Raw genomic sequence first — 21,696 nt, forward strand, 5'->3', positions numbered from 1 at the left:
GGATTTGTGTAATAAATAATTTTTATTAATCAACGGCAGAGGTAAGCAGTAAGGTTTCAGTTATTCCAAGTAAAAGACAGTCGTTGAGTTAGGAGTGAAACATCCGAACACTTTAAATACCTGGATTAGTTTTGAAGGACTGTTAATTCTGCCTACAATTTGTGAAGGACATCTAAAAGGCATTTCAGCAGTGTCTGCATTTCTTAGATTGCTGTATCTTTCTTAGAAGTACAAACGTTACCCTGTGAGGATTTGGTTTCTCAGTGCTACAGACACACTGTCAGGAATAGGATGTCATTCTGAAGAACAGTGCTCCTCGTTTGCTCACTGGAGCTGACAGTAGATCTCCAGTGTAGCAAAGTGGGTTATACAGATGCTTTAGGTATGTTGGTGATGCCCTATCACATTACATCCTTGAAAATTCCACATTAAGATACTGAAATTGCACTGGAAAGCTAGTGGAAGACAATCTAGGATCAGAATATATGGCAAATAAATGACAGCATTCTTACTAATTTATTATTACAACTGGCAACCCAAGCTGGTGATGCAGGAGGTGGTGGTGTTTTTCACCAAGGGGAGCAACTTCTGAAGTATTATCCTAAAGGAGTCAGAAAGAATGTAGGCAGGATGCAGTATCTCTAACATACGGGCTCTATTTTCTGAGGCACGTGGCTAATAATTAAAGTGAAATCCCTCAGGTGGGGACAACCTCAACAACCTCCAACAGCTCGCAGACTCCTAAAAGGACAGTTTACCAGTGATCTTGTCTTCAGTTTCTCCACATTTATCTTGCATAACTCCCATACTCGCTATCTGCCTGTCTCTGCACTCATTCTGTTTTAGCCTCAAGGAAAATTAATCCAATGAAAGACAGCTTTCAGCTGAGTTATTGAGCCAGATCAACTCCCAGAGGTGCAAAAGTACCAAAGTCACTACACTTGTTTGTTTTCTGCATGACTTTTGTTAGCACCCAAGCCAGCACACACTGTGGTGCCTCTCTTTTCAGATCAGCTGTGTTCCCAGCTGCTTATCAGTCTGCATCACTGACAGTGTTTACTTACATCATTCCCAATCTGCATCGCTGCTGATCGTCATACAATATAAAAACAGTTCCCTGTTTTTCCTGTGAAATAGAAAGACAAATCTGCTTTAATTATTCCTAACGTAGTGATAATTATAACAAATACATTGGACAGTAGATCATCATGTCTAAGAAGTTTAGAATTGTGTGCAATGGATTATTGCTCAGTTAAGTAGATTAATGCTCTAATTATTGTGGAGAATACAATATATTAATCCATCTAAAAAGAATACACACATCAAAGTCCATTCAGTAGGAAATACTTCTGTTCTAGTGCAACAAGAGATGGTCATAAGAACCTTATAACTGTGTAAAGAGACAATTTTTATTATCAAGAGACAAGTTAACCTCTAAAAGCTTTATCCTTGCTTTCATTTAGACGGTGAAAAAGTTTAGATTTTTCTGTTCTTAAATTTTGTTCTGATAAACACCGGGCTGAACTTTCGTTAACCTCTGCTCTGGTTCATCATGGGCCCGAGACTCATGGCTGCACTGGCAACAGCTGTCACATGGCACCATGAGAGGGGCTCATGAACAGGTGCCATTCCTGGGGAGAATTTATACTGAGAAAACACAAAAAAACTCTGTGTTTCCCAATGAAACCCTGTGCCCTGCATCTGAAATCTCTTGCCTGCTCTTCTGTCCTACCTAATACCCTCTACATTCCTTAAACTTTATTATTTTCCTTGTATTATTCTGTTCATAAGCCTTAAGCACTTCCTTTCCTAGCAGACTGCATTTTCATTTCTTCATGCCTCTCCTGTTCTCCCTTGTCACCTGACCTCTTTGCCTCTGGAGGTGTATTTTATAGTATGTGTACACATATGTGTGAAACGGCCTTGTTAGGCCAAGTGCTGTTGTGAAAACCCTGTGCCAGTGTTGTCCTAAGCCCAAGCACAGCCCAGGCTGACGGCTGCAATCCTTTTTGCCCACACTGCTGTGCAAATAAACCAGCCAGAAGAGCGTTCTCTCTGTAGTCTCCAGGAGAGCAGTGTCTCACTCTCTGGTGTGCAGCTTAGACACGTGGTTACACTCTTCATCCTTGGCTGCTTCCAGACAGAAGCCAAAGCAACGGACATCTCAGTACTGTGCTTTTTCAAGACTCATATCCCAGATGAAGAAAGCTACCAGGTGTTGGTCGTAATACCAGAGTAATTTCTGCAGGAACAGGTGAAGACTTTCACTCAACTTAGAGTTCATTAGTTAGCGTCATGATAACAATTTAAAATAAAATTAATGGTGATGAATTCTTATAAGTCCTCTTGAACATAACTCCAGTCTAAACACACAGCAAGGAGCTAGCTCAGCAGAACACTTTATATTGCGCTCAACCATATACTTCAACTTTACCTTTTTCCAAATGGTTTCACAATGTGAGAAGTTACATACAAAAATTATGCAGAATGCATATCGTGATTTATAGTCTTCTTACCTGGAGGTCAAATCCAATCCCATGAGCTTTACACATCTGGAGGAGAACACTGTAGTAGATGACTGAAAGACTGGAGTGCCTCAGCTGACTGCTTGCTACTGCATAGCGGCTCCTTCCTGGAGAAGGCTGGAGAGAACAGCACAAGTTTCTCTGTTTTCATGCCATTTTATATCAGAAACTAAGATGATTCTATCTGAATAAAGGTTTTTTTCCCCTCAGTTTCACTAGTGTAAGCATGAGCTCAGGCCGCTGATTCCTTCTGGAGGAATTCCTGTTTGTAACAATGTCTACTGCACATAGTAGAAATTTTGCATTTCCATGTGGCGAAATTAAATCCTCACCTTATATTGTACACAAACCTGTGTATCACAGATGTAAACTACAGAATTAGAGAATCAGTGACATTTCAAGTGCGTTTCTTCAAGACTGAGCATGTGATCTTTTCCCAGTAAGTGCTCGCCCAAGCTCCGTGACTCCAGGGAGCTGCTCAACTGGTACCAGTGGGTCTGTGCTATGGAGGAAAGTCAGCACAGCATTTGAGTTCAAGCTCAATCAGCGCTTGAGTCTAGAGAATAGAAACGGTGCGTTGCACAGAACTTGATAGAGATGTTCTCCTAAACCAGGGAAGGCTTTTCTGTAATGTTCTTTTGAATGCTGGACTCTCTGTTCAGAGTGGGGATGCTGCACATTGAAGTGTGTAATTTACAGTATTTTCTCCAAAATAATATTTGCTTTGACAGTGACTCATTTAAGTTGACATAGTTGAAATCCTTATATAATACATCTCTGCCTGAAAATTAATCATGTTTATAATATTCTGAGAATTAATAACACCCATTGCTCAAGTCATTAACTTAAAAAAGGAGCTTCCAAAATCTGTTCTCTGCAGTAGGGGACCACAAATAAATGAATGCTTGATAAAATAATCCAAGTAGCAGTTTAACAAGCGTAAACTTGAATGTGGCTGCAATAACACAGAACTATTGTTTAAGGGTTGGCATCAGGTTGATGAGGTGCTTATTTCAGCTACAAAGCATGCATACACATGCATAATGAACTGCAGTATGAATTATTAATGTGTTGCTTATTTAGCCTCATCTGTCTAGAAGATAATGTATCCTAACTATAATGAGTGATTGGTTTTGTACATAATTACAGTAGCAGCAGTATCTAGGAAATTTGTTCTTTCAAAGAAGGATTTCTAAAAATAATATCATCACACAAACTGAGTTGCTGCTCCATTTTATCAAAATCAAACCTACCAGGATTGAGAATATATAATAAATTAAAAGGGACAGAATCATTATTAACATCATAATTTCACACAAAGTGTTTTACTTAATCATTCATTACAGATCATGTGCTGTAAAAGCATTTGTCTCTTTGTTTGTTTGGTTTTTTTCCCTAAAGATGCTTTTCAGAGAGAGCACTTTTTTGTAGTTAACTCTTCAGGAGACAAAAACCTCAGAAGAAAGAAGGAAAATGAAGAATATAGTGACAATTTATGTTAATTCTGACCGAATTTTAATTAAAAAAAGTTGCTACTTGATTACTTTTCATTTCTAAAACTTGTACTACTGGGACCAATCGTATCTAATTTACTTCTCTCCAACTAAAAGTGGTTACTTGACAAGAACCAATAGATCAAGAGCTCATTAACCTCTGAATTACAGATCCATGGCATTTTTGGAATGGTGCTACATTCTTCCCCTTTGTCAGAAAAAGGGGAGTTTTGACTCTTCAGTCAAAATATGTAAAAGCAGCACCTGTCTTTCTCACACATACCTGCGTGCACCTTTTAATCGCTGACTTTCCCAGCAGTCTTTCTGCCCTTTTAGAGGGACAGCCTCTATGTGGAGAAGTCTTAGCAAGTCCTCCACCAAGAAACATTTTCATCTCACAGGTCACCATAATAGAAGATAGATGTGTGAGCCACGAAAGCACCCACGATAGGCTGCTAAGGGTTCAAAGCAATATACAAATACCTTCTGTAAACTCACATCCCTGTATGGCACTGATGTGGGCACAAAATCACAGTACGTGAGCTGAAGGCTCAGATTTCCTCTTGACTGCTTTTTAGTCTCTCCTATAGAGCAGTACTTTCAGCTCCTCCCTTTTCCTTGCAATTTAGAAACTATTAGTTTTTTCACAACTTGAAAGATATTTATTTAGAAGCTAGTTGCTATCACAGATCAATGTTATTGAGTGCAAAGGATAAATACTCAACTACCCATAGGCATTCAGAAGCTTTATTTTAATTTCTAATGTAACAGCATCCCATTTATTAGCATCCTAAAACCTAAAAGCAGCAGTTTTACTACTCAGCTCCTTCAGAGCAGTGATCTAGAGCAGATTTTTAACTTTTCAGTAAGTTATATTAATAACTTTATTTGTGAACAAATTGCTGCTTACTGTTTTTGTCTCCTTGAGCTGAGTGCATTGGCTTTTCATTTTCCTCGAACCAAGAGGTGTTTCAGAAAGGCCAGAGCAACAATCCAGGTTTCCATCTGACACATACAGCGTGAGCTGAGTCAAGGCCAGCTGGTCACTATAGCACAGGTCGAGGTCTGTTGCCCATACCTGATCAAACACAAACAGGTGCGTTTAAAAAAGAACAAGAAAGGTGAGATTCAGCAGTTGTCATCTATTCCTACGTACATGTTGAAAATGTGTACTTAAGGTTCCCTTGTGCTGGCGCCTGGCCCCAGCAAAACAGTCAGAACTCCTAAGAAACTTCAAAAATAATTTCTCAGTGAGAATTGAAAGGTTCAGGGGAAGACGGATACCTGTGCTACCAAGGTTTTAGCAAGGATTAGTAGAAGTAAATAGATCAACTCAACAGCTGTGAAACCTGCACCACATTAAGTAGGTAATTATTTAAATACTAAACATCACACCTGAATTTTTAACTGAAGAATAATTAGGGTTAAATAAAGTCAAACAAATAGGTATTTTTACGTAGAAAGAGGGAAGTTCTAGGAGGCAAGGTTTAACTGAGTAAAAGAAGTAGAGAAGAGTGGGATCTGTGTGCAGGAGTACCCCAAACGAGGCACATCCATCCTGCCTGATTACACATTATTGCACCCTGCAAAGAGGTTGTGGAGTCTCCTCCATGGAGATCTTCCCAGGCGGCCTGGACATGGGCTGTGGGTGTCCCTGCTGGAGCAGGACTTGGAGCAGATGCACCCAGAAGTGCCCTTGACTCAGGCATGCTGTGGTTTGGCAGCTGCACCAAGCCTGTGAGATCCTGCAAGCCCGTACTAACAGAGGTCAATTCTCAGCCTAGAGCCTGCTATATAAGCAACACAGCATTGGTTTGAGCCTTACTGACCACAAAGAAGCCCCTTGCCATGTGGGCAGCATCTGCTCCCCGTGGTTTATTGGAGCCTGTGGGTAGCACAGATGGGTAGGAGAGAAGCCCACCCCACCTACATGCAGGTCACACTTGCAAGCAATGGTAGAAATCTCACAGAACCCCCAAGGGGATCTCAAAGTGCTAGAGCCTATGGAAGCCTGCAAGATTAGTGGAGAGTAGGAGAATGGAGCACCACAAATTCTTTCTGTGACTCTCCTGCCCCAACTACCTGAGCGTGGCTTTACTCAGGAGTTTTTCCCGTTTAAAAATGCTCGTGCCTACTGTGCCAATGAGAAATGTTAATGCACACAAATATCTGCCCTACAGTGGACCCTTTTAAAACAAATCTAGCAGTGAATGACTTGAATAAGCCTGTGAATGTTAAATGGCATCATTATAAGGATATTAAGAGGTCAGGCAGTCAAGGCCTCTTGGTAAACTGAAGTTAATTTCTGAATCATATTCACATAGTAATGCCCTTTTTATAATGGTGAATAAATCACATCGGTAACAGTTGTTAATAACTAACTGCCAAGTATCTGGTGCTGTATTAAATATCCTATTTGTCAACTTAAATATTTCCTGCTGCACGGTATAAAATGCAAATCGGATGCTAATAGCTGACTTTGCTTAGTAAAAGGGGAATGTTCACCAATTACAGTGCTTAATTTTCTTCAATAATTTATTCTTTATCATCACTTCTGCAAGACAGGAAGGAACTTTCCTATCAATTTGTACTTTTCCAGTATGTGCTAACATTTTCAATGAGCTAACATTTTCGATAAGTAGTAATTATAAACTATCCATACAGTAAACAAGTTACATTCATTTCCATAAATATTATCAACAGATAAGCAGTAGCGAACGTGCTTTGAACCTTGTTTCAGTTGGGTTTTGGATTCTTGGTTAAAGTTTTGCCCCCACAAGAGTTGGCTAGGCCATCTGAGGAGAGCAGGGATTATTGCTATCCAAGGGCTGCTCAACAGCACAGAAAAATGAACTAGCCACTCTGAATCCAGAGCTGATACCACACCTGAGCTTCCTGAGCTCAAAGTCAATGGCAGCACTACCTGGAAACTTTGCTGATGCACAGAGAGGCAGAAGGCAAATTAGACTGAAGGTGGACCATAAAGCAGCTGAGGTGGAAAAGCACAGAAGCGAAGATGTAGTGCAACCACAGCACATCTGCATGGGTGAGAACAAAGCCTGTGTTATGACAGTGCATTGAGAATGGGTTGGGCATTTAACAGCAGATAAAGCAAACATAAGCAGTCACTGTCACAGGACAAAATCATTACACCCTGGCAGATTCAGACAAACCACACAGAACGTGGGATAGCTTGTATGTTCTGCAAAAGTTACTCAGCAAATCCTGTGTTGTCCCTAACATGGACATCAAGTACCAGGACGTGGACACCTCAGCCTTATACCCTTGCCTGCAGAACTAATGGCTCTCATCAACAGAGTGGTCTGGCGGCCCTAATGTGAAACAAGGGAAGATGCCCTTTTCTCCCCTTCCCCCACCTCCTGCCTGATTCTCTCCTTCAACACTGTACAGCTACTAATACCTACTTCAGCATCCAACCCAAGCCCTTCTATAGATATACGATTAGTCACAGGTGCATTTTACAATAATGATATCATTGCACGTTTTGCTTTCTTAAAAACAAGGGTAGATTTCCACAGCCCTGACCATGATGGGGAGGAAGACAAACATGGCTACAACCCACCTGTCCACCTCCTTTCATTCTGGGCCCGAGCCTGAGGCTGAACCACCCCTGATGCAAGCTAAAGCAGCCAAATGGTCATTAACGCCTGCCAGCTGGGATCACCCCCAAGGAGTCTTTTGCTGGCTCCAGAGTATTGCAGAACACAGTATTGTAGCTACGGCCCTTTCTGTCCTGGATATGTCCCAGACCATCTCTAATACAGAGAGAAAGAAAGGAGGATCAGATGGCATGAGATTCCAGCTTTTTCCTACCTGGGGATTCCCTTTTGCCACGGAAATCCAGAAGTACCTTTCAAACTGCCTTTGTACTGCTACAAAAACATGAGACACAGGGCCTGGGAAACTTCACGTTCACGAGACTGGAACAAGATAATTTTTTTTCAATTTCATTAGTTCGAAGGCAAGCCAGATCATTAGTAGTTAGCTGATGAAATTCTTCAATGGAATGATTTCTAAGTCTCTCTTCAGTTCGTGAAGGTCATAAGTGCTCTTTGCAAAATTACAGCAGTTAATAACAGGCAATGTTTCTAGTAGTCTCAAGCAAGGATGGAAGACCTGAGTCTGGCTGGTGGAGCCGTGTGAAGACAAGAGCTATACAGCTGCTTTATAGTGCTCTTATTCTGGAACTGGCAGTGGACATCTGTTTGCTGGCTCTATTAGTCTGGCATCTTTCACCAATAATAGATCAATATATGTTCCCAAATGGAAAGAGGTAGCTCATTATATCATACTAAGCACATGTTGGCCATATTGAAGTTAGCAGATGTCCCTTGGGTGTAATGACCTAAAATTAATTGTAATAAACAAAGAAAAAAGCACCAGAATCCCTTCTATCCGTGTCTAAAGGATTCTAATTAGGTAGACTCCACAGTTGATGACTTCTCATTTTCTATGAAGAAGTTACCAGCCTCATGCCAAAATCACATATAGCCACTGCTTTGCAAGTGCTCTTTGGCATGCAGAGCATTAACCAAAATCAGCACAGCCAGAGCTGCCATCAGCAGATGTGGAGACGAACTGAGGGAAACCTCTCATGTTAGAGTAGGGATGGGGTAGAGCGATGCTGTGAAACAAGCAGGATGAGACACTGCTATCTGTAACAGACAACTGAAAAATCTGCTAATAGGGACGTGCAAAAAAACAACAAAAACAATTCCTTAGAAACATCAGCATCTCCCTTTTTGTGGCATGCAGTTTTCAAAGCAGTCCAACAGCTCCACAGAGCTAGCGCAGGCAGAACAGACACAGCAGAAGCGCTTTGGGCAGCTCCCTGAGCAGAGCAGGCAGAAAGTTCATTTGGGTTCAACTCTAATACCACCTACTGCACTTCAGCATGATTTTCTTCAAAGTAACACAAAAGTTACAAAAGTTCTAGACACAAAAGTGTCTAGAACGCCTTGAAAATCTGAGCTGGGGGTTTGCTGCCTGTTGGATTGTTGTTGTTTTATGTTAGGAATATATCTCTGTGGTTTAGAAAACGATGTCTGTGAGGTCAGGCAGTTAATAACCAGCTGAATTATCGTCTCCTCCAGGAAATCAGGAGCCATTAGTAGAAGGCCTGTGCAAGGGTCAAGTGTAAGTAAAGCTAAAACAGTGATGCAGTCTCACAGCTTAACAAATACTGATATGTGGGTCTCTCCTTATTTCAGGATGTACCCAATAAGGCATCCTTGTAAGGCTGCATGGCAAGTTAGCATAGCTTACACAGCTTTAACTTGAGATGTGGGGACTTCTGGGACACCTACATGTTCAGAAATCAAACTGAAGCAGAGCGCTTTTGTGAAGTCCAGAAGAGGTACTTGATTTTTCAAACAAAGGAGAGTTCAGAGGTAACCAGATTTGTGTTCTTATACTGATTTACGATCATAAAGAAAAAGTAGAGGGCACAGGTTAAGATTTTAGATCTCAAAAGTGGTTTTAGATAAATCCGTGCTAAAAGAGCAGCTAAAAGCACATCCTGCACATCCGTCATGACTTACTGGCTGTTTTTCCAGGCTGGAGCTGCTGCGCTTGTGGTTAAGACATCTCCAGTGACTAAAGTCACAGTGATAGTGTAATTCTTTACAACCACCGTAAAAATGCTTTGGCTTTAAAACATAAACTTAAGAAAGAAAGGAAACATAAATTCTTAAACAGCTGCTAAATTATAGCTTTTCTTTATCCATTATAATTGTTTTTATCTGCATCAAGTATCGATGTCTGCGTTATTGTAAAGAGCACACCTGCTATTTTTAAAGAAGTGGTTGAATGACACTGTAAAAATGTCAGTGAGTAAAATATTAACTCTGCTGGGGCGTTGAAAATAGAGCTCCTTCGGTGACTTCTACAACACCCAGCACGACTGCTCAGAGCAGCAGCGGTGCGGGCAGGATCCGAGGCGGCCGCCATCTGGTGGCTGCTGCCAGCATGCAGTGGTGCAGCCGGAGAACTTCAGCGCTTGGGCCCGAGCACCAAACTCTGCCCTGCTCGATTCAAAACTGCAAGGCGGTTAAGGAGAAAACCGCAGCTCTTGTTTGAAAATAACACCGCTGAATTCTGTGAGGAGAAAGAAAAAAAAAAAACAACGGGAGTAATTTTGGGATGCATGTGTGAATACAGAAGAATGCATCCCTCAAAGCATTAATTAAACACTATTTCCAGAGCTGACTGATGAGCCACACAGAGCACATCTCATCTCTAACAGAATCCCACAAGATCTTCTTCCCCACAGTTTCGCTGGAGTTACTTCCACTTCGTAGTGTCCTTTGAAGACTTCTCTTTTGTGGGCATTTGGGTCAGTGCTATCCCTTTGCTCCTTACCTAGCAACGTAACTCGGTGCTCTTTTTTTCCTATTGCTGCAAAAGGTACGGGGCTGTGTAATCCATCTGACCGCTACAAAAGGTGACTCAAAACCATGCTTCTCCAAATCACCTGACCACACATGTACGGATGTAAGTTTGTGCATCCAGCAGCTCAACGAAACGGGAAAAACAAACTTATTCAGGTGCAGCTCCGTGACGAGCTGGGAGCAGAAAAGCTTCTAGTCAATACTACGCAGTGCTTTACTTCAAAGGGTCAAGGCTGTGCTCCTAAAGATCAGTCTGAGAATGGAGTGGGAGGCAGAAGTGACTCGATCCACATCACACAGCTCATGCTTCTCCTCAGACACTGGAAACGCCGCGCATCCACGTCCCTCCCCCTGGGGAACACAGCGATGTAACAGCAACGTGTAGAAGGAAACAACACGTCGAGGGGATTTGCTTGCTAACAATCGCAATCTTTTAAAATGCTGTAAGCAATGCCTTGTTGCTCACATCAAATTTATGCTACATGGCATTTAGATTTTTAAAGACTTCCAGAGTGAAGAGCCTGAAACTGAACTATATGCCAATCTCTTCTGCTCCAGAGTCCCCTCTGTGGGAGCATGCAGGGTGAGCATGTGTGAGGCCAGGTACTGCAGCATGCAGCTGCTCAGTCTGCAAAGGCAGAAAGATGGTCTCACTTATTTGGCCCTTCACATTCCTTAAAGAGTTGTATTTATGTGGAGTGTAACTTTACAAAGGATTCAGGGATTTTTAAGTATTTAAATACTCAGACTGTACTGGTAACAGATGTTCAATGATATATTCAATTTTTAGCTTTACTGAAGATATCATGTATCAGTTGATATTTTCCATAAAATATAACTTTGAAAGAATGCCTGAGTATACTACACTTCCAGGAAATGTATCTGAGCCTTTCAGCTACTGCATTAAAACGGGCACTTCTGAAATAAGTAGCAAATGTTCTGGGAGTCTAATAGGATTTCTTGTTTGCCAAAAAAAATAGTGCTTTCAGGAGCACAATCTTTTGTGTAATCTCTCTCTCACAAGACAGATGGCATCATTAATTGCCTCTGTAACTAGTTAAATTTAAAAACCTGTGCTTAAATAATGTTAAAGTTGTGGTACATGCTGACAAACAGGAAATGCTAAGGTAGAATCAGTCAGAAAGAAGGGAAGAAAGCCAAGGCAGAACAGAAAGGAATTGTAGAAGACCACAATAAACATTGATTGATTTAATACGTCCTTGTTCATGCCAGGAAATGTCACAACTTCAGTGATGTAGGAAGCATTTCTGCATTTTGGTGAACTCCTAAATTGATCAAAGCAATTGGCAAAACTCCCACTGACTTCAGTGGGTGAAGGTGTCACCTCTTGATCTTTATAAAGCAACTTTACATAGAAGTTATTTGATATGGCTCATCCACAGTTCTGATTACAGTGCCCATGTAAATACATTTTGGCATTCAAACTTTACTGCAATCTGTATTTCAAAGCTAACATTATTCTGTTTCTCTGGTTTACGACAGTCATAGCAGAATCATTTACCAAAAGCCCCATTTTAGCCTTCTTTGTGCTTAAGATGGAATACAATTATCACAGCTCTGCCAAAGAGCCAGCTTTTGCCAGTGGATACCATATGCTAACTCTTGGGTTTTAAATACAAGCCCTGTGTTTAAAGCCTTTTCTCACACCATACAGGCCATGGTTTTCAGGCGTCCAGGAGAAACAGACACCTAAATGGATTCGAGTGCATACAGACAGGCATCTTTTGAAAGTCCAGCCATGCGGCATTGCTTATCCCATGAAGAAGAGACATGCTCCCTTTTACTGTTAGAGAAACTGTTTAACTGTAAAAGTCCTAACTGAAGATTGTAGAAGACAACAAACTCACTCAGATAAGTAGGTGAGTGCACAAACAATAACAGAAGACCAAAAAACCAAGGAGATGCCTTGGGAATAAAATAAGTAATTGAGATTTAATGCAGAGATCTTAAATTTGCATCTGCATGCAAATGCCCATATTGAATTTGTAAACACCACTATCCATCCATCACCAACAGTAAACGTTTCACTTTATTTAAAAAGGATCTCACTTTCTTTAGTCTTCAAACGCAAGGCCATTACTCAAATACTGAAAGCTCAGCCTCCTCACCCAGATCTTACTTTACTTTTAGTCTGGCATGATGCTTTCCATTTGTACATCTGTCTTAACATTCAAGCCTTCTGGCCAGTACCAACCAAATTTGCAATAAAGTAATAATTTCAAATATATGAATCTCCCATGAGATTCCTAAAATAGGCAGCTGGGTAGGGGAAAAAAGGCTTTCTGGGGAGTTGCAATGGGAAAGGCTGTGGGGTAACCATGTGAGAACATGTGGGAACGTAATTTAAGGTATGAATCTATGGGAAACCTGGCTTCACTGTTCTGAAGTTCATTCTGTTTAAAAATAAAACCACTTAAGTATTCAAAAATGCCCTTTATTTGCTTTTCCCAGCATCTGACTTGTGAAAGAATTTAATAGATCACATTATGTCAAGGAAATCTGACCTTATAAATCAAATGCCAGGTTACTGTAGCATAGAAACATGCAAGATGAATATTTGGTACAAACTGTGATCAAAACTGATCATCAGATTCGTGCCAGAGGCTGCATTACAGTCAGACTAGATGATCTTAGTGGTGTCTTCCAATCATAATAATTCTGCAGTTATTTCTTTAGATCCATTCTCTTACCTATTTGTTCCTTGGCATTGAAAGCAGAGTGTGCTGGGACAGTGGCCACCACTCCTCTGCTTCCCTGCCATCCACCGCAGGCAGCAGCAGATTCTGGAGTCAATACCCTTCTGCTGTCTTGATTTATTACATTATTTTTTATGTTGTCAAAAGTTCTGATACAGCAGACTGTGGTTTTACTGATGGGCTTGTAAATACTGGCAGGAAGTACTAGGGTCACTTGAGTGGTTCTGATTCTGCCATTTAAAAGACCCCATTACTCATCCACACAGAACACTCTCCTGGGCAGGATTCCATGGCAGCATTAATTTAATCCCTTCCATTTTGCTTAGTTATGTCTGTTGTAAGTCACACAGTTCACCACTCCAAAACTACACTGCTTTCCTAGAAGCATTTTCCTTTCTAGGAAATTTGAGGTGCTATCCTTGAAATACCATAATTTAAAATGCTCTATTGGATAGTCCAGACCCCTCAAAACCCATCTCTTCCCACATCAGGGCAACATGTGCCCATGGGGTGAAGCTTTCAGGACTGGAGAAACCACGCTGTCAGACACTACTAGAAAACTGAATTTCCTATCGTGTCACACAGTACCTGGATTTGCTGATCTTCTACAAAAACAGTCTGAAATACTCTAAAGCAAACAAATTACTAACTGCACGCACATTTGTGCTGCAGCAGAAAGTGGTGTGTGGTCTCAGGCTGGAATGACATCTCACACTGCTCTGTGAGGTGCTGAGGACTCCTATACTATGCATACAAAGGCTTCTCAGCTTCACAAGGGTGAGGATAAAACCTTCCAGAGCCTGTGCAGCACAGGTAGAAGCCCTGCCACCACCATCCTATTTGCCAGAAGGAACCGTCAATATCATTTCTTCTCAAAGAAGAAATCTTTTTCTTCTTCTTCATCCTCAAATTGTATCTTATAGATATTGTATTCTTATAGAGACACAGGCTTATTCAAAATCAATTCAAAAACAATCCCTACAAATATTCTTTTACAGAGCAAAATACAAGAGATTTGGAACATTTAGAAACTAAAATACTCTGTGTGTTCTTTGCCATGAATCATCAGCTTAGTGCAAGATGAGGTTATTTTTGGAGAAAACGCTCACTGGAAGAAGTATAAATATTTTCTTCTCATCCAGCTTTGCAAGAAGCCCTTCAGGCTTTGTCAGGTTGTTTCTCTTCGAGCAAAACATTTAAAAGGTTCCTCAGGTCCAAGGGGCAGAGCAGGTCTAAATTTTTGTTATTGTTCAAATAATCACCGGCTCTACTTAGCTCAACGTGCCTCCTCCTCTCCTAGGAGGAGAAATAAAGTGTTCAAAAGGGCAAAGTTTTTTCTGGATAACAGTTTGGAGTCAAGTAGGAAAGCAGGCGTTTCCCCATCTCACAGGAACATTATGACACATCGCATCCGATCCACTCACCTGCTGTTCCATTGTCTGTGGATGGATGAAAGTCACAAAATCAACTGAGAAGTAACCAAGCACTCCTTTCGATTTACAGGCTTCTCCAATTTTTAAGCAGAGCGAATTAAGAACTGCTGGATCAACAGAACTTTGGGGAATGGTAGTGCCAGATGATCGCAGAGGTCCGTCAGCATGGAGCTGGTCTCCTGACGACACTACTTTTATGTCACCCGTAGGCTCTATCAGCATATCCACTGTAAGGTTTGTGACATTTTCGGAGAGTGGGAAGGCTTCTATCACACCACCTAGCAAGAAATGAATTAGCAGTTAAGCTAGTAATCAAATTCACATGTGATGCTCTTCAGAGTGCACAGAATGAAACCATCCAGCTCCTATTGTGCTCAGACATTGCAGGGAAGACTGTTATGGAGATACAGCAAGTAAAGAAATGCAATAGGAGCAGCATACTAGGACCCACAAATCTCTTGAAGAGAAAGATCTCCTGTGCATTCTCCATGAACTGCTCAACCAGTGGCTTTTGATCTGCAGATCCTTTGCAAGCAGTTCCAAACCTGAACTATATCACATATCTGATAGGAAAAATATGCTCTTGGGCAATATGACGACCTTTGGGCTGTCTGACAGCACAGCCAGAAGAGCAGTGAAATGACATTATTGGGACCTTTGGTGAGCGGTATCTCCTGCTGGGAAGTCATCTTGGTGATTGCCACCCATACAATGGTCTGAGATGCATTGCCTGCCTTTTAGTATTCATCCATGTGAGGATCTTGGTACGTAGAAGAGCTGACAACTTCTAGCATGGTTGTCTGTAGGAAAATCACAAGTGTTCTGGCTTGGTGTTCTGGATTTGCCATAACTGAATGCAACGCCACAAGCTAAGGATAAACTCATATGTAACAAAAAAACTGCTTTTATGTTAATTGGCACCGTTTTTCCCCCAAATATGTTCAAAGCTTTGCCTCACTTTTGTCTCTTCCACAGAAAAAGGGATGTACAAAACGTGTATATCCACAGCATAAGGAACAGTGGGCAGAAATCGTAGGAAATTACCACCCTAAACACAAACACCGCACTTCTTCAGCCTAAAATTTGGCATGAAAATACAGGCACAAAACCACGTCAACAGAGGATGCTAACATATCTCCAACACGCTGATTTGCAGAGTCCAAGCGGCAGTTTGGTTTGCACTGCCTGTAATGGACAAACCTGGGCTCCCTTCTGAGCTCCTCATCAGTTGGATGCTGCAAAAGTGCCATGGCAGAGTTAACACACGAAGCGCTGATGAGGCCTCAGCACCACGCAAACGGAACTTTCAGCTCTCAGACTGGAACTAACCCAGGATTAAGAAGCTGATTCTTATTGAGTCAGAACTGTGTGAGAAAGGTAAGCCAGGATTAAAGCAGGTTAAATTCTTCAATGAGATGTACGACTGACAGAATAGTCGCCTACAATTCATTCGCAAATGAACGTTTGAAGTGTAATGGAGAAATAAAAGGAGATAAATATTTAAATGGGCCCAAGATTAACAAGAATATGGCATACAATATGGTATAATTACTCCTTATAACACTTAACAGCGACTTTGCAGTCTTATTTACCTTGACTAAGAAATGTTTGGAGGAATTTTTCCCATGTAGGGAATCGTTTCTCATTGACTGGCTGTACGTGCTGTGCTAAAAGGCCCGGCAGCTCCTGGGAGATCTTCACCAAAGCTGGCTCCTGCAGAAACAAATTAAATAGAACCACAAGCAATTTTACTACAGAAATGAAAACTGCTTGTGGGGTGATTAAAAACCAGGCCTCCAACAGGCAAAAAAAAAAAAAAAAATGTGGTTACTGTTTACCCACAGTCAGGAATCCTTTCTTTAATTTTTCTGCTTACTACTCTTCCCTCCTATTGCAAATTGTTCTTCTCTGAAAGACAGTTCCACCCCCCGCCTTCAGCGTAGCATCTATTTCATTATAATTTATATCAATAATTTGATCTGGCAACTGAAAATGCTAAGCACTTGGTAACTGCTTAGTGATCAATACCAGCAGTCAATAACTTCTACACTGTTTATATTTTGAAACTGAGCACACTGAAATAGTCACATACACCAGACGTACTGTTACTGGCTCCTTATGTTTAAGCTGTTTTATAAGTGCAAACACTCTCTAGTTACAATAAATAAATAAATGAGGGAAAAATCAAAGACAAGTTTTTAAAACGTTTCATTCTCCAGCTTGTAACAAATTTAGAGCTGTATTTGTGCCTTTACCTACGGTAGAATTTGATCAGTCATATTACAGATGATAAACTGGCTTTTTCCTTGTGTTAAGTTCTTCGCTATGTTATCACACAAACGAACCAGCCCCATTAAATACAGAAACTAACTGCACTGCTTTTACTGCTCAGCACTGTCCCAGAAGTACACAAGCATATAAAGTGCAAGGACCCTGACTCTATTGCTTCGGGCTCCTTTCCTTGCTGCTTCATAAGCATTCTCCTGCTTCCCTTGGGTCTCTTTGCTTCTATTTTGCATCCTCTCTCTCTAGCATCCTGTGCTTCAGAAGATGACCAACTCTTCCTCTGCTCTTGGCACCGTCCTAAGCCACAGTCATGCTATCAGGAGCTCTGGAGGAATATGATAAAACCTTATGGCTAACATCTAGGAACTGAAAAAAGAGAAACATTCTCTTTTCACACATCAGTGAATTTAAAGAGATCGGCTTTGTCACGAAGCACATAATGTAATGCAACCAAAAATACAAATTGATAATAATCTTGCTGGAATTTATCTAACAGAATGAGGCGGATGTGCCAATAATAAGGGATAGATTCCATGTATAGCAGACCTAGATACATCTTGTTCCTGGGCACAGTCTGCCTGTGAGACTTTGGAAGGTGACTTTCTTATGGGCTGTCCAGCCACAAAAAGGGGGGCAGGGCTCCTTTGCCCTCAATGAGGAACTGATGGTGATCATTGTGGTCTCCTATCATACGCTACAGACAAAGAAAGTGATTAACTTTAAATACCTCAGAGAAAAATGTTAAGAAATGGCTTAAGTCAGTACACCCATATACTAAATACATATAAGTTTATAGCAAAGACAAAGGACCACATAAGGAGCAAGAACCAAGTTCAAAATTTACCCAGATTCAGGTCTTACACCAATAGTTTCCTTACAACAACAAATCTGTAACAAGAAATTAAGGGGTCTGATACCTCTGCTGACTGAAACAACAGAAAAGTGAACAAATATCAGCTGGCCTTGTCTTGTTTTGTATTCATGTTGAAATATTGCTAAGTCACAAGATCAGGTGGTTTGTTGCACACTGAAAATAAATACAGCTTTGAAGAGAGGATCTGAGCCATGATGAATGATGTGGAGCTGCTGACCTACACATCAGTTTGCACCTGTCAGTGCGTTCAGCAGTACCTCTGTCACAACGAGTCTCATCCCTGAGCCCTAATGCCTTTGGGTATTGTGCAGCGAACCTTACTGGTTCATAAATGGAGGCTGCTGGCAAGACAGAGACCATTCACTTCACCTGTACGTACAGGAACGTCATATGCCACTACTGCCTGTCCACATGAGGGACCTCAGAGAAGACTCCTGCAGTCCTTCCTCACCAGCCTCAGTGCTTCTTGCGTCAGTGAGGTCAATTAGCACTGAAGGGAGTGCTGAAGATGAGCTCAGAGCCTGGCAGGGCCAAGTGGGTGCCCATGGCTCCAGCTCAGCAGCACCCTGCAGCTGCAAGCTCCATCAGGACAAGCTGACTGTAAAATATACATCCAAACCAGCCACCTTACTGGATTTTTGTTTTATTTTTTTTAAACAGAAATAACTAATCCAAGGAAATCTGAGAAACGTTCTGGCAAGATCAAACCCATTGTAGCAGTGCTTTTAACAAGGCATGCCTGGATAATCAAGGTATTCACAGAAGGGAGGCAGGCAGCCGCTTCATAAGGATCAGCACCTGGAGTTCCAGCTGAAGGTTTTTTTTTTGCAATGGTAAGCTCTAAAAAGGCAATAATCCTGATTATAGGGAGTTTTAGTAGGCAAACACCAGCCCGGATCCAACATTCCCTCACGAAGGCAAACCTTTTAAAAGGATCAGCGCTCTGTAGGCTAATTTCATTTAAATGGGACGGTGTCTCCAGCAGAGCTTACTGATGTTTTATTTCTTGATGTGGCCCCAAACAATTCAGAATCATAGGCTGAATGTAAACAGGGAGCATTTGTTTGAATCTTTCAGCTGATGTTTCTTAGCACCAGCAAAATACAAGCAGCCCAACACTGTTTACATTGTTTGGAAACCTTTAAATCTGTCCATATGTTTTGCACCTTTTTATAATGATGAGTAAGCATGAAAAATTGACACCTTTTTCCCTCTAAACACAAAATAATTTCTCACTCCTTCTGCAGGCTGAATTTTAAAAGGCTTTTTTAGAGTAGCAGTTGCTACAAAAAAATAGGACCAAATGTGGCATATGTTGAAGGCACTGATTGGAAATCTTCTTGAGAAAGATCAGTCAACAAAGAAAAGCCTGTTGAGAAGATAAGTAAATAAACAGAAAGAAGAAATAAAGTTAGACCTAGGAAGAAAGACCTAGGGACATAAAGAGGCTGCCGAGCAGAATGCATGAGAAAAACCTGGGGCTTTTTAGCTAAAAATCAGATGGAAAGGAAATTATTTAGACCTCGCAAGCAAATAGAGTGAAGAAAGTGACTCCAAATAAGTAAAGCTGACTGGGCCAAAGAAGAACAAAATGACAGATCCTCAGCAACACAAAGTACCCGTTCTTTGTTGAAGTCAATGAAGCTATGGCAATTTATGCCACTCCAACGGCGCTATGACAATTCACACCATTTATACAGCATATCCTTTACATTGTGATCACTGGAGCTATGATAACTTATTCCAGCTGCCTTGATGTGAACTGCTGCTGCCCAGCTTATCCTTATGATCTCAGCAACACCAGCAGCCATGGCAATATTAGAAAGGTCCGGTAGCTGCTTTTGAACTGCAGCCCAAATACATGTAATTATTTTCTGTTTTGCAAACTGAACCCAAATGACATTTCCTCTAATTCGTACAGGTACCTGCTGACCAGAACCACAATCTGCCCTGCTGAACAAAGCTATTTGAAATGCTTATCACAACTGAAACGCTTTCAGATGTGACATACCGACTACCCCACCTACTTAAAAGTTTGCAACCTGATTTAATGCCCGAGCGTTTCATTCTAAACTGCAAATTCTAAAATTAAAAAGTGCCATTTTTGCCTTCCTTGAGCTGGAAAAGTACGTTCTGATAGAAGGTAACATCATGTAAAACAGCCATCATTACCAAGTAACACAAATGTTTTTCGTATGTAAAATTGCTTTGTAAAATATTTGCTCCATCTGCTGAAAGTAGCAAAGACAATTTTCCCTGATAGCTAATGGCCCATTTCAGCTGTATGGCAAGCGATTCGCCGTGGCTGCGACTTGCATTAAGTAGAATGGCGAAAACAGTGCACGGAATTCTCCACTTATGCAGTATTATCTACTCACTGCTTCCTGAGAGCCCGTCCCTCATTACCACGGCCTTCGCTTTGGATCAGCACACAGGACTGGGGTTGCTTTGACTCAAGAGGCTTTTTGTCAAACCGAGGCACATATGCTACGCTTCAATCTAAAAGCACAAAACAGCCACTTTCCTTGACGACGAGAACAAGAAGGTTAGTTCTCTTTCAACTTTCCAGCACTTAAACTGCTGTTCCTTTTTTCACACCACATGGGGCCATGGTTTTCTCTTCTGGCTCATGCTGTCACTCTGCACGCTGAGGATTTCAATATATAAAGATCAAGCACTTCTTTTAATTCTAAATTCAGTTACACACGCGTGCACACAAAGCACCAAACGCTGGCCGAGTCCAAAACACTCCTCCCAATTGCTTCGGGTTCATTGTATACTCTGCTACTTACCATACCTCTATTGAAAAGCACATGTTTACATTGTGCCCCAAACTACTTCAACATCTGCTAACAGACCAATAAAAGATAAATAAACCAGGATTGTTTAGAAGGAGAGATCCTTTCTATTTCCTCTGAACGCTCCCGAACTGGCAGCAGCAATATGCTGTCGAGATCCCCTTTTGTAGATGTCATCTCAGAGAACAATGTATGCAGGGAAATCAAAGACAAAACCACCGCAGCAAGAAGGATCCTGAAAGCTCCATCAAACAATTCTGTGGGTTTATGCACAGCGCGTTAATTGGAGATGAAAACAATTTCATTAAAAATTTTTTTTTCCTACTCCAAAAAATACCCTATGCGCCCTGCTATTTTATGCATAAAGGTATCTATTTGGCAAAAAGTGGCCTTCATTTTTCAAGGCTCCCCACCTGTACCTTCAGAGTGAGGAAAACGTGACACAATTTTCCTACTTTCGTAAAAGCCATTAAAAATAAATCTCATGTTTATGTCAAACAGCATTTGGGTTCGGCAGTCTGGGTTGATTCCCTTCATACATAACGAGACAACCAATTCTTGGGTGCACCTTTTCCAAATTTTAATCAATCTCTGAAAATACACCATCAATTCAGATACCCTCAAATTAATACAATTTTCCTTATTAGTTTCCTTTTGCACGTTTCAAACTCCAAAAATTTTGCTCTCTTTCTTTTCTTTGCCCTCATTTCTGGCTCTTTTCTCCAAAGAAAGGATTCCAATGAATTCCAAACAATGCCATTTCAGAAAGAAAAAACGGCGCCGTACGGATAATCCACAGTCACTCGCCAGGAATGTAATCTAAATTGCTGAGCTGTAACGCAGAGGAATTGTCAGACAAAACCTGCACTGCATTTTGCAAACAACACACACTTAAACTTTCTTAGAGCTGCCTATGCGCTCCTTTTTGGATTTTAGCAAAATAAACATTTTTAAAATAATCCAAGCAGGCATTTTATTGCGTGAGAGAACATTAACGGATTTCAGACTTCTTTAATGCTCTTGCTTTATCCTCTCCCTTCCACGCTGTTATTGCTAAAAACTGGCAGTTAAATTCAATTGATTCAAAATATTCGGGATCCATATGGCCTCAAACCCTGGAGCTGAAGTTCTGATATTGCCTCACTGCTGTTTTCCAGCAT

General features: G+C 41.1%; 1 protein-coding gene across 1 annotated transcript in view; it reads right to left on the reverse strand.

Moving 5' to 3' along the window:
• The window catches only part of IQCH (IQ motif containing H), a gene marked incomplete at both ends in the record, with an annotated part of 57,965 nt that overhangs the window by 1,650 nt on the left and 34,619 nt on the right, over positions 1–21,696 (reverse strand). Inside the window, 5 exon segments of the mRNA XM_079541138.1 lie at positions 1,065–1,126; positions 2,517–2,642; positions 4,929–5,096; positions 14,570–14,856; positions 16,171–16,291. Coding sequence (XP_079397264.1) covers positions 1,065–1,126; positions 2,517–2,642; positions 4,929–5,096; positions 14,570–14,856; positions 16,171–16,291 — 764 coding nt within the window.

The sequence above is a fragment of the Tetrao urogallus genome (assembly GCF_951394365.1).
Source record: "Tetrao urogallus genome assembly, chromosome: 11".
NCBI classification, from domain to species: domain Eukaryota; kingdom Metazoa; phylum Chordata; class Aves; order Galliformes; family Phasianidae; genus Tetrao; species Tetrao urogallus.